This window comes from Salmo trutta, chromosome 15, assembly GCF_901001165.1.
Source record: "Salmo trutta chromosome 15, fSalTru1.1, whole genome shotgun sequence".
Lineage (NCBI taxonomy): Eukaryota > Metazoa > Chordata > Actinopteri > Salmoniformes > Salmonidae > Salmo > Salmo trutta.
In genome coordinates, this window is record NC_042971.1 from 66,407,606 (window position 1) to 66,423,991 (window position 16,386).

Sequence of the window (16,386 nt, forward strand, 5' to 3'; positions counted from 1 at the left end):
TTCACTTCATCTATTTGGAGTATTTTGTGTATGTCCATTACATGAAATCCAAATAAAAAATATATTTAAATTATTGGTTGTAATGCAACATAATAGGAAAAACGCCAAGGGGGATATATAAAAGGTCCCACAGTTAACACGTCAGAGCAAAAACCAAGCCATGAGGTCGAAGGAATTGTCGTAGAGCTCCGAGACAGGATTGTGTTGAGGTACAGGCCTGGGGAAGAGTACCAAAAAATGTCTGCAGCACTGATGAAACTCCCCAAATACAGGTGGGCCAAGCTTGTAGCGTCATACCCAAGAAGAATTGAGGCTGTAATCACTGCCAAAGGTGCTTCAACAAAGTACTGAGTAAAGGGTCTGAATACTTATGTATATGTGGTATTTCCATTTTTTGTTTGTACATATTTGCTAAAATCTCTAAACCTGTTTCTGCTTTGTCATTTTGGGGTATAGTGTGTAGATCTTATGAGTGGGGGGGAAACAATTTTATCAATTTTATAATAAAGCTGTAATGTAACAAAATGTGGAAAAAGTCAAGGGGTCTGAATTATTTCTGAATGCACTGTACATACAGAGTGTACAAAACATTAGGAACACCTTCCTAATATTGAGTTGCACCCCCTTTTTGGGGGTATGAACTCTACAATGTGTCAAAAGCAGTCCACACGGATGCTGGTCCATGTTGACTCCAATGTTTCCCACAGTTGTGTCAAATTGTCTGGATGTCCTTTGGGTGGTGGACCATTCTTGATACACACAGGAAACTGTTGGGCGTGAAAACCCCAACAGCGTTGCACTTCTTGACACAAACCAGTGCTCCTGGTACCTACTACCATACCACGTTCAAAGACACAAAAATATTTTGTCTTGCCCATTCTCCCTCTGAATGGCAAACATACAAAACATTTATTCAGATTTGCCCATCAGTAGCTCCGAGAACAACCCTTACGAAAAAATATTGCAGTCAGAGTGTTGTATAACTGCATTTCTGCAATTACTGCTTCTAAAAAACAACAGTCGACAGCAGTTTTAAAACTGCAATCTTTTTTTTTTTGTGTATGGGAAGTGTACCAAAGAACATTTTTTTTTATTTTTTTTAAATTTAATGTATGGACATTAATGGGTTCAAATGGATTCTGCAACAATATATGCATGATGTATTGGATTTGAATTAAATATGCATGAATCATATATAGCCTTATCATCTCTTAGCTCCATATACATCTATCTGTCCAACATCTCTATGGTCCAACATCACGCCAGAAATGGTCCTTTCATCATGTCAGGGCGTGACTACAATGACTGTCAGGAGCTGTGAACCAATCCGCCTTCAATTTACTGCGCACTGTAACCAATCATCGTTCACGACCTATTTCGGAAGTCGTGTGCGCAGATAATCAATACGCGAGCACACAAACCAACGGGAGAAGCGAAGGCCGGTTCATTTCAGTATTATTATTATTATTAGCAAGCTAGTAATTCATTTATAATATACAGATTTGATACAATTTCTACATGGATATGGCGGAGAAGGCAACAAAAACTGCAGGTAAACTCACTGGGTAACGTTATGTAGCTAGGTACTATACAATGCTGAAATCATTTGTCAAGTGTCGCATCAGACCGGTGTTGCTAGTTAGCTTGCATACTTTTTAATTTTTTAATTTTATTTAACCTTTATTTAACTAGGCAAGTCAGTTAAGAACAAATTCTTATTTTACAATGACGGCCTACCCCCCCCTGGCCAAACCCTCCCCTAACCCGGGCGACGCTGGGCCAAGTGTGCGCCGCCCTATGCGACTCCCAATCACGGCCGGTTGTGATACAGCCCGGGATCGAATCAGGGTCTGTAGTGACGCCTCTAGCACTGAGATGCAGAGCCTTAGACCGCTGCGCCACTCGGGAGCCCACCGGTAGCACAACCGTATCTTGACTGTCTAGCTAGCTAAAACAAGCTAGTTAAGCATACTACCCGTTTGTTTTCGTGCCCTTTTCATTTGTGGTTATACCTGTACCTCGCTGAGGTTCTCAACTCCACAATATGTACATACAGTGCATTGGGAAAGTATTCAGACGCCTTGACTTTTACCACATTTTGTTACGTTACAGCCTTATTCTAAAGTTGATGAAATATATTTTCCCCTTCATCAATATATACACAATACCGCATAATGACAAAGCGAAAACAGGCTTTTAGAAGTTTAAGTACATCTCTGGAGAGACCAGAAACTAGCTGTGCAGGGACGCTCCCCATCTAACAGAGCTTGAGAGGATATGCAGAGAAGAATGGGAGAATCTCCCCAAATACAGCTGTACCAAGCTTGTAGCATCATACCCAAGAAAACTTGAGGCTGTAATCACTGCCAAATGTGCTTCAACAAATTACTGAGTAAGGGGTATGAATACTTATGTAGATGTGATATTTCAGTTTTTTTATATTTTAATAAATGTGCAAACATTTCTAAAAAAAAAAACAGTTTTTGCCTTGTCATTATGGGGTATTGTGATGTCATTATGGGGTATTGTGATGTCATTATGGGGTATTGTGATGTCATTATGGGGTATTGTGATGTCATTATGGGGTATTGTGATGTCATTATGGGGTATTGTGTGTTGAATGAGGAGGGAATACAATTTACATTTACATTTACGTCATTTAGCAGACGCTCTTATCCAGAGCGACTTACAATTTGGAGCGACTTACAAATTGGTGCATTCACCTTATGATATCCAGTGGAACAACCACTTTACAATAGTGCATCTAAATCTTTTGGGGGGGGGGGTAGAAGGATTACTTTATCGTATCCCAGGTATTCCTTAAAGAGGTGGGGTTTCAGGTGTCTCCGGAAGGTGGTGATTGACTCCGCTGTCCTGGCGTCGTGAGGGAGCTTGTTCCACCATTGGGGTGCCAGAGCAATACCTTTTAGAATAGGGCTGTAACGTAACAAAATATGGGAAAAGTCCAGGGGTCTGAATACTTTCCCAATGCACTGTGGATGAAATAGGCTACGTAGTGGGATGTCAAATATGGGATTTAGCATCGTGAGTGATAATTGAACATGTCAAGCTAGGTTGAGAGGAAATGACAGGCATGCAATATCAAGTATTACAGTACTTTCACTTTTTCCAGGTGAACTGTATGTTTCTGACAAAGAAGGAAATGACCAGGATGGTGATGGAACAGAACAGAAGCCTTTCAAGACCTCATTGAGGGTAAGAGGAATCAGTGTTGTCTGTTTTTTTTTGTTTTTTTTCTCGTTATTACACCATTCAACAGAATTGATATGTCTACGATCCCTTGAATAAATCACAGTTAATAAGTCCTGTAACAACAGCTATGATTTCACAGGCATTGACATTTGCTGGAAAAGAACCATTCCCAACCATCTATGTGGACTCTCAGAAGGAAGGAGAGGTACATAGTTACAACAAGCAATCCAAAAACAAGTCAAAACACAAAACCGAGCAAAATCTAAAGATATTTTCATTTTGTTTCTACTTACTGATTTTTGTTTCTCCTATTAATCTAGCGTTGGGCAGTGATCTCCAAGACACAGAGGAAAAATGTGAAAAAGTTATTTGCTAGAGAGCAGATGAAGAGCGAGTCCAAAGACAAAAAGGAGGTACGTGGGGAGGCGGAAATGGGGAAGTGTGGGGAAATGGTACACTACCCCCCATATAGTGCGCTACCTCTGGTCAAAAGTAGTGCACTATGTAGGGAATAGGATGCACCATTATAATTATACACACTATTGTCTTCGGCCGTAAACTGTATGCTCACAGGTAGCAGTAGTGTATGTAAGCGGCAATTTATGTAAATTATTTTCAACTTTGATTTGAAGGCAGAGGATTCTGAGAGACGAGAGAAGAATCTGGACGGAGCTAAGAAAATCACCATTCAGAATGACTCAAGCCTTCCAGAGCCAAAAACGGTCCGATTCACTATATTCTCTTTTAGTCAGCATCCTGTCAGAAACTCCTCATCTTTGGAAATAAGAGTATAATTTTTGTCTTCCGTTGTGTTTTAAATATTGAAATTGAATCAACACTTTTCCCAACAGGTGAAAATCTATCAGCTGGAGCCTCTCCGGGGGGAGAGAGTGAAGGTGTTCGGCTGGGTGCACCGAATGAGAAAACAAGGTGAGGATTGTAGAACGACAAGTCCAGTATGAAGTAAGATGGAGGTAGTTTTAGCGCTAGCTTAGCGCAAAGAATGGAAGTCTCTGGGTACAGCTAGCTACCCACCAAAAAAATGTGTTCCGTTACCCAGGAAACAGAACTGAAAAATTTCTGCAACACTGTGTACATAATGTTATGAACATGAATACTGTGTGATTCAAAACTTGTAAATGTTGCACGTAAGTAAAAAAAAAATCTTTAATCTAAGTTATGATATTTAGCATTGAAATCACAGCGCGTTTTTGGGTAATTTCCATAGCAACCTTGCTTACTTTTGTTGCACACTGGTCAGAACTATTTGTGTGTGTTCTGTGTTCGTCCTTGCATCAGCTCAAGCAACACATGTTACCTTCACTGATGAACCCCGAAACGAGGAAATAAGTATTAACCACATACAGTTAATATGAGACGTTCTGGCAGCTGGATTTCAGTGGAGGCTCCTCAGGAGGAAGGGGAGGACTATCATTTTGTGAATTTCATAATAATAATTTAAAAAATAAAAAATGTTATACTAAAATTACAAAACAATTATCCTTTTTATACTAAATATTTTCACATCACCAAATAATTGATTAAATCACACTGTTTTTCAATGAAGGTCTATAGTAGCCTCAACAGCACTCTGTAGGGTAGCACCATGGTGTAGCCGGAGGACAGCTAGCTTCCGTCCTCCTCTGGGTACATTGACTTAAATACAAAACCTAGGAGGTTCATGGTTCTCACCTCCTTCCATAGACTTACACAGTAATTATGACAACTTCCGGAGGACCACCTCCAACCTATCGGAAGCTCTTGCAGCATTAACTGACATGTTGTCCACCCAATCAAAGGATTAGAGTGCAATAAATGTGGTGAGTAGTTTATTTTTTACCCCTTTTTCTCCCCAATATTGCGTGATATCCAATTGGTAGTTAGTCTTGTCCCATCGCTGCAACTCTCGTACGGACTCGGGAGAGGCGACGGTCGAGAGCCATGCGTCCTCCGAAACATGACCCTGCCAAGCCGCTCTGCATCTTGACACACTGCTCGCTTAACCCGGAAGCCAACCGCACCAATGTGTCGGAGGAAACACCATGCAACTGTCGTCTGAAGTCAGCGTGCATGCGCCCGGCCCGCCACAAGGAATCGCTAGAGCGCAATGGGACTAGAACATCCCCGCCGGCCAAACCCTCCCCTAATCCGGACAACGCTAATTGTTCACGGCCTCGTGGGTCTCCTGGTTGGGGATCAAACGGGATCCGGGACCCGGGATCAAACCCAGGTCTGTAGTGATGCCTCTAGCACCGCGATGCAGTGCTTTAGACCGCTGGGCCACTCGGGAGGCCATGGTCACGTGGAATTTGACTCGTGGCGGTAATACGGTCACAGCAACAGCCCTAACGTTGACAGGATCAGTCCAATCAAAGCTACTGTAGATCTAACGTGATTTGACATCATTTTATCTGTGACCAATGACCTTTGAGCCTTCTTGGATGGGCACTTCTAATGTAACTATGGCAGCACCCAAGGGGCTTGAATTCTTTTAAGCTCTCCCCGTAGATTATGCGGTGACGTAGTGTCCCCTTGAGTGACAGAACACTGAGCCAATCACGGCGCAACTAGAGAACATTACAACCTCTCCGTATTTTTCCCTGGCTTCCCCACCACCACAGAAAGCACTGAGCTAGGATGAAACGCCTGCATTTTTAAGCTGCCTTACAAACAAGGTTGCTTTCTTGAGTATGCGGCTTTATTATTAACGGAATTATAAAAATGTTTGCAAACTGATATGTGACACGTATTAATGCCAAAATAACATGCAAAACAGGAAACAAAATGTAATTTTTAAAAAAATATTTATTTTTAGCTAGTCACAGAGATGCAAACTAGTTACCTTTCGGCGAAATTCGCCGTTTTGAATCCAAAATAGGTAGACTACTTGATTCGTTTTTTGGGGGGGGGAGGTTCTAATATCCGCGTTTGAGTCACTAATGGCTGTAAGCGAACCTGTGATACATGTTTGAAGAAATTATGTCTGTAGCCAAGGCTCGAGCCTGCGCTCAGCCAGTCATTCACCTGACAGAATGCAGCAAGCGACTGAAGAGACAACCAATTTGCTAGTTTCAGCATCAGCGCGCGCTCTGGAAATCAGCGGAGAGTGGGAAGGCAGTTTGATTTGGTGATGAAGCGTGCTTCATGAGCTGTAACCGAAAAACTGGCATTTGGAAAGTTTCAGTTGAGGGAGTAAGAACAAGAACTGTTAATGTTAAGTACTGTTATATTGCTACAGTAGCTGGATCGAGTTATCCGTTAGCTAGCCAGAGAAATTTTGAGCAACATTTATCTAACTTGGCTGATGACATAATTGAGTTTATGGTGTGAAAATTAGCTGGCTAACAAAGTTAGTCAGTCAGACCGTTAGCTAGCTAACGTTACAACATCAGATGCGGTAACGTTATCTCGAAGAACCAATTATCTATAGTGGTTCTTCCTTTTAAAAGTTGCCGCGTACCGCGGCACAGCTTGCATGGTGCCGCAGAATTCTATGGCACGTTATTTAAGTGCCAACCACTGGTAGCATTAATGCTAGTTAGTGCTAGTTTAACCACCAGAGGGCATCTTTGAGAAGCATTCGATAGCCTTCTATAGTGGCTGTACTAGAGAATTTAACACCTTTTTTTTGTAAGAACAGGTTTTAAGAAATGTTGCTTAATTAATTTGATTAATATTATGGTGTTTCTAGTCCAAGGAAAACGAAAAACCCTCTGGGTTTCCATTAGGATTGAACGGGAAATATGTCGCTGTACATCGTGATGGTCAGGAGAAGGCTACAGTACTGGGCTATTTAGCTAAAGAATCCCAGTGTCGTGCGGGCACGCCGGAGACCGGGGTTCAATTCCCTGCCGGGGAGGAAGGAGTAGGCTGTCCTTGTAAATAAGAATTTGTTCTTAACTGACTTGCTTTGTTAAATACAGGTTACACTAGAGCATAACATTTCTACACCCTAATTGTATAATTGTAGTCTAACCAATACCCAAACGGAGATTCGGTCAAAATAAAAATCTAGTTGATTTATCAAGACCAGTCTCTCAGTGCAGCACAAAACGGTGCTGAAATAGTTGACCACAGTCGGTAGGCTATTGCTTCAAATCCTATTGCTTCTAACTTCAATATGCTCTTTAAATAAATAAGACCTACACCACTTTTAACAGCACATTACTCAACACTAGTGAGACTCATGTCGTCTACGGTAGGCCTACAGTATATCGAAAAATATAACGTGACTCTCCGCCAATAATTACATATAGAGGACTGGAGGATTCTAAATTAAAACCAAAAGCTGCCTCATGGGTCTCCCGGTGGCGGCCGGCACGGTTATCTATAGGTACGCATTGTGATGTGGTGACTGAGACAGCTGCGCCACTGCGGAGGCCCCATCCACAAAGTATCAAAATACAGAGAGGTGTTGGTAAAGGTAATGGCCTGTTATAATACTGTAGATGGTGTCCAGGTCAGGATAACCAAAACATGTATTTATTAAAAGAATGTTGGTACTTATTTATTTTGATCCAAAGCCATGAATGAATGAGTCACTCGGCTTTATGTAGGTGTCAGAACAGTTTTGGCCTTTACAAATATTATTTTGGCCTTTCTTCAGATTACAAATCGCTCACTTTGTTTTTTCATCGAAAAAAAAAAAAAATAACCTCCAAAATATTGTTCTATATTATCAAGTTGATGACACGGTCATATAGTGAATATCAACTTGATAATATAGAACAATATTTTGGAGGTTATTTTTTTTTTTTTCAATGAAAAAACAAAGTGAGCGATTTGTAATCTGAAGAAAGGCCAAAATAATATTTGTAAAGGCCAAAACTCTTCTGTTTTTAGAGGGAGAGAAACGCTGTGCCAATTGTGCGCCGCCCTATGGGACTCCCAATCATGGTCGGATGTGATACATAATACTTTTTGTTGTATTATTTGTTTTGTCTTTTCTGGTGGATTAAACTGAAATTACAACCAATCACGGCCGGTTGTGATACAGCCAACCTAACTAAGAAATACATTTGTCGATAGAATTCTCCCCCTACCCTCCTAGACAAGTCTATTGTCCAGCTACCTGTTAATAGCCATAATGGCGCTGTACAACGTGACCGTGTGTGTTTGAAAGAGTATTTTCCAGTAAGCAAAAATTTGTTAGACAACTTTGTTCCAATCTTTCTGTAATTCAGTGATATTTATTCCCATAGTAATTCGTTATGGATCCATAGCTAAATAAACATTGGCATTTTGAAAGAGTATTTTTATCATTGTTTTTATTAATGAAAGCATAAAGATGCCATTATTAGTTACATTGTTTTAGTTTAAACGTGCAGACTGGCACTAAAAACAGGGGGACGTTTCCCAAGTCAGCGCCATTATTAATGCAATGCCCCTTAAAGTGTTGCTCTGTGCTACCCAGTGTGGCAGGGTTCCCTTCCCCATGGGCTAGGTCCGTCTTCTGTGTGCAGCTCTGCGGCCCATCCCGTGCCCCCTGCCCTCGTGCCTTTAATCTTGTGCACTTTCAGTGGATACAGCTAGAGAACTGCAAGGCAATCCCATTGTGCTATCTCAGTGGATACAGCTAGAGAACTGCAAGGCAATCCCATTGTGCTATCTCAGTGGATACAGCTGGAGAACTACAAGGCAATCCCATTGTGCTATCTCAGTGGATACAGCTGGAGAACTGCAAGGCAGTCCCATTGTGCTATCTCAGTGGATACAGCTGGAGAACTGCAAGGCAATCCCATTGTGCTATCTCAGTGGATACAGCTGGAGAACTACAAGGCAATCCCATTGTGCTATCTCAGTGGATACAGCTGGAGAACTGCAAGGCAGTCCCATTGTGCTATCTCAGTGGATACAGCTGGAGAACTGCAAGGCAGTCCCATTGTGCTATCTCAGTGGATACAGCTGGAGAACTGCAAGGCAGTCCCATTGTGCTATCTCAGTGGATACAGCTGGAGAACTGCAAGGCAGTCCCATTGTGCTATCTCAGTGGATACAGCTGGAGAACTGCAAGGCAGTCCCATTGTGCTATCTCAGTGGATACAGCTGGAGAACTGCAAGGCAGTCCCATTGTGCTATCTCAGTGGATACAGCTGGAGAACTGCAAGGCAGTCCCATTGTGCTATCTCAGTGGATACAGCTGGAGAACTGCAAGGCAGTCCCATTGTGCTATCTCAGTGGATACAGCTGGAGAACTGCAAGGCAGTCCCATTGTGCTATCTCAGTGGATACAGCTGGAGAACTGCAAGGCAGTCCCATTGTGCTATCTCAGTGGATACAGCTGGAGAACTGCAAGGCAATCCCATTGTGCGCCACTCAGGGTCCATGACCAATATATATTCTCCTGCTAATACCAGGGTTAATAATATATCTGTGAGAATATCCAACGGGCTTTTAGATAATTGTAAATTAATAATCACTTTGTTTAAAAACGAACAATATTTTGAAGATTTTGTTTTCAAACAACGTAAAATGAGCGAGGAAAAAGGCCCTTCTTGAACATGGGGTGAGACATTGTTACTAATGTGTAAATAAAGCCAGTTTGTTATTTAGAATGGTTTATTTCTGTTTTTAGAGGGAGAGATACGAAACACCTAAAGTCATCTCATGAGTCTCCCAGTCGAGGCCAACACGGGTATTGAGCCAGCATCTGTAGCAATACAGCTTGTACTGCTATGCAGTGTCTTAGACCGTTGCGCCACTCAGGCGCTGTACAAATCACATTTATTTGTCACATACACTTGGTTAGCAGGTGTTAATGCAAGTGTAGCGAAATGCTTGTGCTTCTAGTTCCGACCGTGCAGTAATATTGTCACGTCGTGACCAGTATAAGGGTTATTTGTTATTGTAGTTTGGTCAGGACGTGGCAGAGGGTATTTGTTTTATGTGGTTCGGGGTGGTGGTTTATTTAGTAGGGCGTTTGATTTATTATTTCCGGGTTTTTGGGTAATGTTCTATTTTTGTATTTCTATGTGGTCTCTGGTCTTTTGTATTTCTATATCTGGTTTATTGGGGTTGGACTCTCAATTGGAGGCAGGTGTTTTCTTGTTGCCTCTGATTGGGAGTCCTATATATGGGTATGTGTTTGGTTTAGTGTTTGTGGGAGATTGTTTCTTGTATTGCTGAGTGTGCCTGACAAGACTGTTTTGTTGTTCGTGCGTTCTTCGTCTTTTGTTATTTTGGTGTTCACCTTTATTGAAAATAAATAAGATGAGCATCCACATTCCTGCTGCGTTTTGGTCCTCCATTCCCGACGACAACCGTTACAAATATCTAACAAGTAATATAATCAAACAATTTCACAACTACCTTATACACACAAGTGTAAAGGAATGAATACGAATATGTACATAAAAATATATAAATGAGTGATGGCCGAACGGCATAGGCAAGATGGCAGTAGATGGTGTAGAGTACAGTATATACATATGAGATGAGTAATGTAGGGTATGTAAACATTATATAAAGTGGCATTGTTTAAAGTGGCTAGCGATGCATTTAATTACATCAAGATGCAGTAGATGGTATGGCATACAGTATATACATATGAGATGAGTAATGTAGTAAAGTGGCTAGTGATAGATTGATTACATCAATTTTTCCATTATTAAAGTGGCTAGAGATTTGAGTCAGTATGTTGGCAGCAGCCACTCAATGTTAGTGGTGGCTGTTTAACAGTCTGATGGCCTTGAGATAGAAGCTGTTTTTCAGTCTCTCGGTTCCAGCTTTGATGCACCTGTACTGACCTCGCCTTCTGGATGTTAGCGGGGTGAACAGGCAGTGGCTCGGGTGGTTGTTGTCCTTGATGATCTTTTTGGCCTTCCTGTGACATCGGGTGCTGTAGGTGTCCTGGAGGGCAGGTAGTTTGCACCCGGTGATGCGTTGTGCAGACCTCACTTCCCTCTGGAGAGCCTTCCCCGTTATGGGCGGAGCAGCTGCCGTACCAGGCGGTGATACAGCCCGACAGGATGCTCTCGATTGTGCATCTGTAAAAGTTTGAGTGTTTTTGGTGACAAGCCGAATTTCTTCAGCCTCCTGAGGTTGAAGTGGCGCCGCTGCGCCTTCTTCACCACGCTGTCTGTGGGTGGACCATTTCAGTTTGTCTGTGATGTGTACGCTGAGGAACTTAAAACTTACTACCCTCTCCACTACTGTCCCGTCGATGTGGATAGGGGGGTGCACCCTCTGCTGTTTCCTGAAGTCTGTGATCATCTCCTTTGTTTTGTTGAGTGTGAGGTTATTTTCCTGACACCACACTCCGAGTGCCCTCACCTCCTCCCTGTAGGCCATCTTGTCGTTGTTGGTAATCAAGCCTACCACTGTAGTGTTGTCTCCAAACTTGATGATTGAGTTGGAGGTGTGCATGGCCACTCAGTCGTGGGTGAATAGGGAGTACAGGAGAGGGCTGAGAACGCACCCTTGTGGGGACCCAGTGTTGAGGATCAGCGGGGTGGAGATGTTGTTTCCTACCCTCACCACCCTCACCGGTCGGTTACGTGACCGGTCGGGAGTGGTCTACAGTACTACAGTAAGAGAAAAATAATCCTAACAAAATAAAATAATAAAAACCTTACAGTAACAACAGTTTTAGTAAGTAATACTGAAGTCATGCACAATTATCAGTTTCTATTTAGGTTTATGTCGCCCATTCATTGTCAGTTAGAGACACAGTAGGACCCAGAAGCATAATCAGTGCTCTAACTCCCCCTTGTGGTGGTCTGGAGCAATGAAGTAGTGACGCAGGGTACCGTACTAAACCACAAATTACCTCTTAAGTCCCGCAGCATCATCGCAAAACTTTTAGTGGAGCAACCACTATATACTATTAACTGGTATGCGACTCCTTGCCGACCCTCAAGCTATAACGTTAGTTGCTCTCTGGACCCTGGCAATCTGTGTGAAATGTTAACTAGTTAACTAGTTAGCTAGTTAACTAGTTAGCTAGCTAATGAACTAATGTTTTCCCTTTGTGGTTAATTTTCAAAATGAGAGAATTAAGTGAAAATGAGGAGTTGCTTGTTAAACAAGTGGATTCATGGATCAAGTGTAGCTGGAGCTGGGCCTGGTTTAAGCTGGATGCCACTATAGAGGTGAAATGAACACCACACACTTTCACTCTTTCTCACTTTTTCAATACAGTGGATAAAAAGGGCAGGTGTACTCTGTCTGAAAGAGATCAATTATGCCAACAAACGGTATCATGCTCTGCTGGCAGACTGTAGAACAGATGCCCCCAGGCAGAAAGTGTACAATGTAATAGCCTGCAGTGTAGCCCAAAGTTATTGCTTTTGTTGTGTTGAACTTAACATACTGTAACACTTGTGTGAGTTAGTGGGAATTATTAAATGTTTTACTCAGTGAACGTTATTTTTCACACATGTAGCCTTGTGCACTTAATTGATGTCTACTATAGTGGTCACTATAATAGAATACTTGTTTGCTTCATTCTATTTCTACTTTGAGATGTTTTTTTTCCCCAAGTGCAATATTATAAAGGCTGTCGTGGTAACAAGCGTTCTATTATAAAGGCTGTCGTGGTAACACGCGTTCTATTATAAAGGCTGTCGTGATAACAAGCGTTCTATTATAAAGGCTGTCGTGGTAACAAGCGTTCTATTATAAAGGCTGTCGTGATAACAAGCGTTCTATTATAAAGGCTGTCGTGGTAACACGCGTTCTATTATAAAGGCTGTCGTGGTAACAAGCGTTCTATTATAAAGGCTGTGGTGGTAACAAGCGTTCTATTATAAAGGCTGTCGTGGTAACAAGCGTTCTATTATAAAGGCTGTCGTGGTAACAAGCGTTCTATTATAAAGGCTGTGGTGGTAACAAGCGTTCTATTATAAAGGCTGTCGTGGTAACAAGCGTTCTATTATAAAGGCTGTCGTGGTAACAAGCGTTCTATTATAAAGGCTGTCGTGGTAACAAGCGTTCTATTATAAAGGCTGTCGTGGTAACAAGCGTTCTATTATAAAGGCTGTCGTGGTAACAAGCGTTCTATTATAAAGGCTGTCGTGGTAACAAGCGTTCTATTATAAAGGCTGTCGTGGTAACACGCGTTCTATTATAAAGGCTGTCGTGGTAACAAGCGTTCTATTATAAAGGCTGTCGTGGTAACAAGCGTTCTATTATAAAGGCTGTCGTGGTAACAAGCGTTCTATTATAAAGGCTGTCGTGGTAACAAGCGTTCTATTATAAAGGCTGTCGTGGTCACAGGCGTTCTATTATAAAGGCTGTCGTGGTCACAGGCGTTCTATTATAAAGGCTGTCGTGGTAACAAGCGTTCTATTATAAAGGCTGTGGTGGTAACAAGCGTTCTATTATAAAGGCTGTCGTGGTAACAAGCGTTCTATTATAAAGGCTGTCGTGGTAACAAGCGTTCTATTATAAAGGCTGTCATGGTAACAAGCGTTCTATTATAAAGGCTGTCGTGGCTAACTGCAATATTAGTGTATTGTTTTTTTTCTCTGGGCAACAAATAACATTGGATTGCTTTCCTTAAAATGTTTTGCTTTGAGTTTGGTTCACATGAACCACTTTTTTGATTTTACACAGAGAGACTGATCATGTAGATCATACTCTTTGTTGTTTAATTAGTACACAGTTAAAACCTACATTTCAAAAAAGGGATCCAGCCTAAAAATCACTAGAAATTAACATTTTAAAGCTGATTTAAAAAAATATCCTCCTAGCAGGGATTTTTTTTTGCATGTTTCAGTGTAGAGAAAAAAAAGTGTATTTTGGGCCCTCACTAGTTTGCATCCTTGTAACCAGGTGGGGCTCTGCACTACCTGCCCTGAATGACGGGTCGCCACTGATTGAAACCATGATGTAACTTTTTCACCTTTCAAACAAAGATGTTTTCCCGTCAACTTTAGCATCCGGACAACTAACCCCCCCCCCCCCCCCCCCTTTTTTTATATATCTGAAAGGTGTTGCCGGTATCAAAGCCTAAACTTTTTATTTCCAAGAACCAACCTGGTCATGGTTGTGGGAAAGTTCTGCCTACGGCTTATTATGAAATGAACTGTAATGCTGAGGCGTTATTGGCAGCCACTACGTTCTTAACCTCTTGGTTGTTCTAGACGGCAGCCGTTACTAGTATCTTCCTGGTAGTTCGACACTTTTTGGCAGTTGGACACTTTTTTGGCAGTTGGACACTTTTTTGGCATGTCACTTCGTCCATCTCACATGCACTGTTTTCTAACCACAGCTGGTTGTATCCATAAATAATACTGTGGGAATAAATATCACTGAATTCTGAAAATATTGGAATAAAGTAGGCTAATGCAATTGAAGGCATCAAATTTGTTTCTTACTGAAACTTACAAAGTCCTTCAAATGTTATAATACATTCAAAGCATTAGCCTAGCTGTGTGCAGTCACTATTTTAGCACCGTTTCGCACTGATTTGAGACAAACGTGGGGAGATTTTTCTTTTCACAGAATCTCCTTTTGGATATTGGTTAGGCTACAATTAGCCTGTGGAAATGTTAGCTATGTGCTGCTCATGATCATCTTGTCTAGGTGGGTCATTGATTATCACTGATCAGAACAGTTTGCCAGCATGTTATGTAGCTTAACAAGTGGATTATTTAGCCCTAAAGTCACCTAGTAGCCTAGGTCTACTCCATACCAACAGCCTGTGACTTGTCTGATAATCAATCAATGTGATATTTTGTTTCACTGAGTCTCTGTAGGCTATATTTAGCTAATTCTCTGGCTGGGCAAATTAAGTGGAGGTGGAATAGCTCATCTATTTGTTTGGTGATCTATCACTGATCAGAAACATTTAGCATGCTACAATGTAGCCTAAATCAAGTGGTCATCTATCACTGATCAGAAACATTTAGCGTGCTACAATGTAGCCCAAATGCTACATGCCGTAATGTAGCCCAAATGCTACATGCCGTAATGTAGCCTAAATGCTACATGCCGTAATGTAGTCTAAATGCTACATGCCGTAATGTAGCCCAAATGCTACATGCCGTAATGTAGCCCAAATGCTACATGCCGTAATGTAGCCCAAATGCTACATGCCGTAATGTAGCCCAAATGCTACATGCCGTAATGTAGCCCAAATGCTACATGCCGTAATGTAGCCCAAATGCTACATGCCGTAATGTAGCCTAAATGCTACATGCCGTAATGTAGCCCAAATGCTACATGCCGTAATGTAGCCCAAATGCTACATGCCGTAATGTAGCCCAAATGCTACATGCCGTAATGTAGCCCAAATGCTACATGCCGTAATGTAGCCCAAATGCTACATGCCGTAATGTAGCCCAAATGCTACATGCCGTAATGTAGCCCAAATGCTACATGCCGTAATGTAGCCCAAATGCTACATGCCGTAATGTAGCCTAAATGCTACATGCCGTAATGTAGCCTAAATGCTACATGCCGTAATGTAGCCTAAATGCTACATGCCGTAATGTAGCCTAAATGCTACATGCTGTAATGTAGTCTAAATCAAGTCTAGGCCTATTATTTTGCTCAATCGCGTGGAGGCAACTCTAAGCAGAGTGAGGGTAGGAACCTGGATCTAAAAAGCATGGGCTTGGGCTCTGTTTCAAAATATCACTTTTATATGGTTTGGAAAAATATTATTTATATTCTTACTATATTCTTAATATAAAATGTGTGTTGACTGTGACTGTTAGTTGTTTTGTTCATTCAAAAACAATGATGTCGAACTCATACCTGTCATTTTATAATATTTTAATTAATGTGCAACTTTTAACAGGTTTTGAACCACACAGTGTTCATATTCATAACATTCTATATGTGATGATTCAACATTTGAAGTTTTGTTTCCTGGGTCACGGATAGCCTTTTCTGAAGCCTTTTTTTGGTGGGGGACCCTGGGACTTATATAAATAACATGAACGTCGTTTTCTATCAGAATACGCTCACGATTCTACTGCATCATACAGTCTAACCAACACCATCTGGGTTCCTATTTACTTTGTATGATGCACTACAGACTTATTTTGGCCATTTTATATTTTAGTTTTTATTTATTTATTTTTTTAATCCTTTTTTTCTTAGGGGGGTAGATCAGCTTTAATATTGCAGATTGTAGCTTCCATCAATGTAATTGTCTGCATCACTTCCAATCCCCCATATTTTTTAATTTTTTTTGCAAATATATTTTTGAGTTCTTTACATGAA

At 41.4% G+C, this 16,386-nt stretch overlaps 1 protein-coding gene across 1 annotated transcript in view; it reads left to right on the forward strand.

Moving 5' to 3' along the window:
* Positions 1 to 1,376: 1,376 nt before the first annotated feature.
* LOC115149559 (asparagine--tRNA ligase, cytoplasmic-like) overlaps positions 1,377 to 16,386 on the forward strand; it is a 37,521-nt gene continuing 22,511 nt past the window's right edge. The window contains exons 1-6 of the mRNA XM_029692515.1: positions 1,377 to 1,552; positions 3,134 to 3,216; positions 3,353 to 3,418; positions 3,534 to 3,626; positions 3,846 to 3,935; positions 4,065 to 4,143. Of these exons, the coding sequence (XP_029548375.1) occupies positions 1,519 to 1,552; positions 3,134 to 3,216; positions 3,353 to 3,418; positions 3,534 to 3,626; positions 3,846 to 3,935; positions 4,065 to 4,143 (445 nt within the window). The 5' untranslated portion in view covers positions 1,377 to 1,518. The remainder of the gene's footprint in view (positions 1,553 to 3,133; positions 3,217 to 3,352; positions 3,419 to 3,533; positions 3,627 to 3,845; positions 3,936 to 4,064; positions 4,144 to 16,386) is intronic.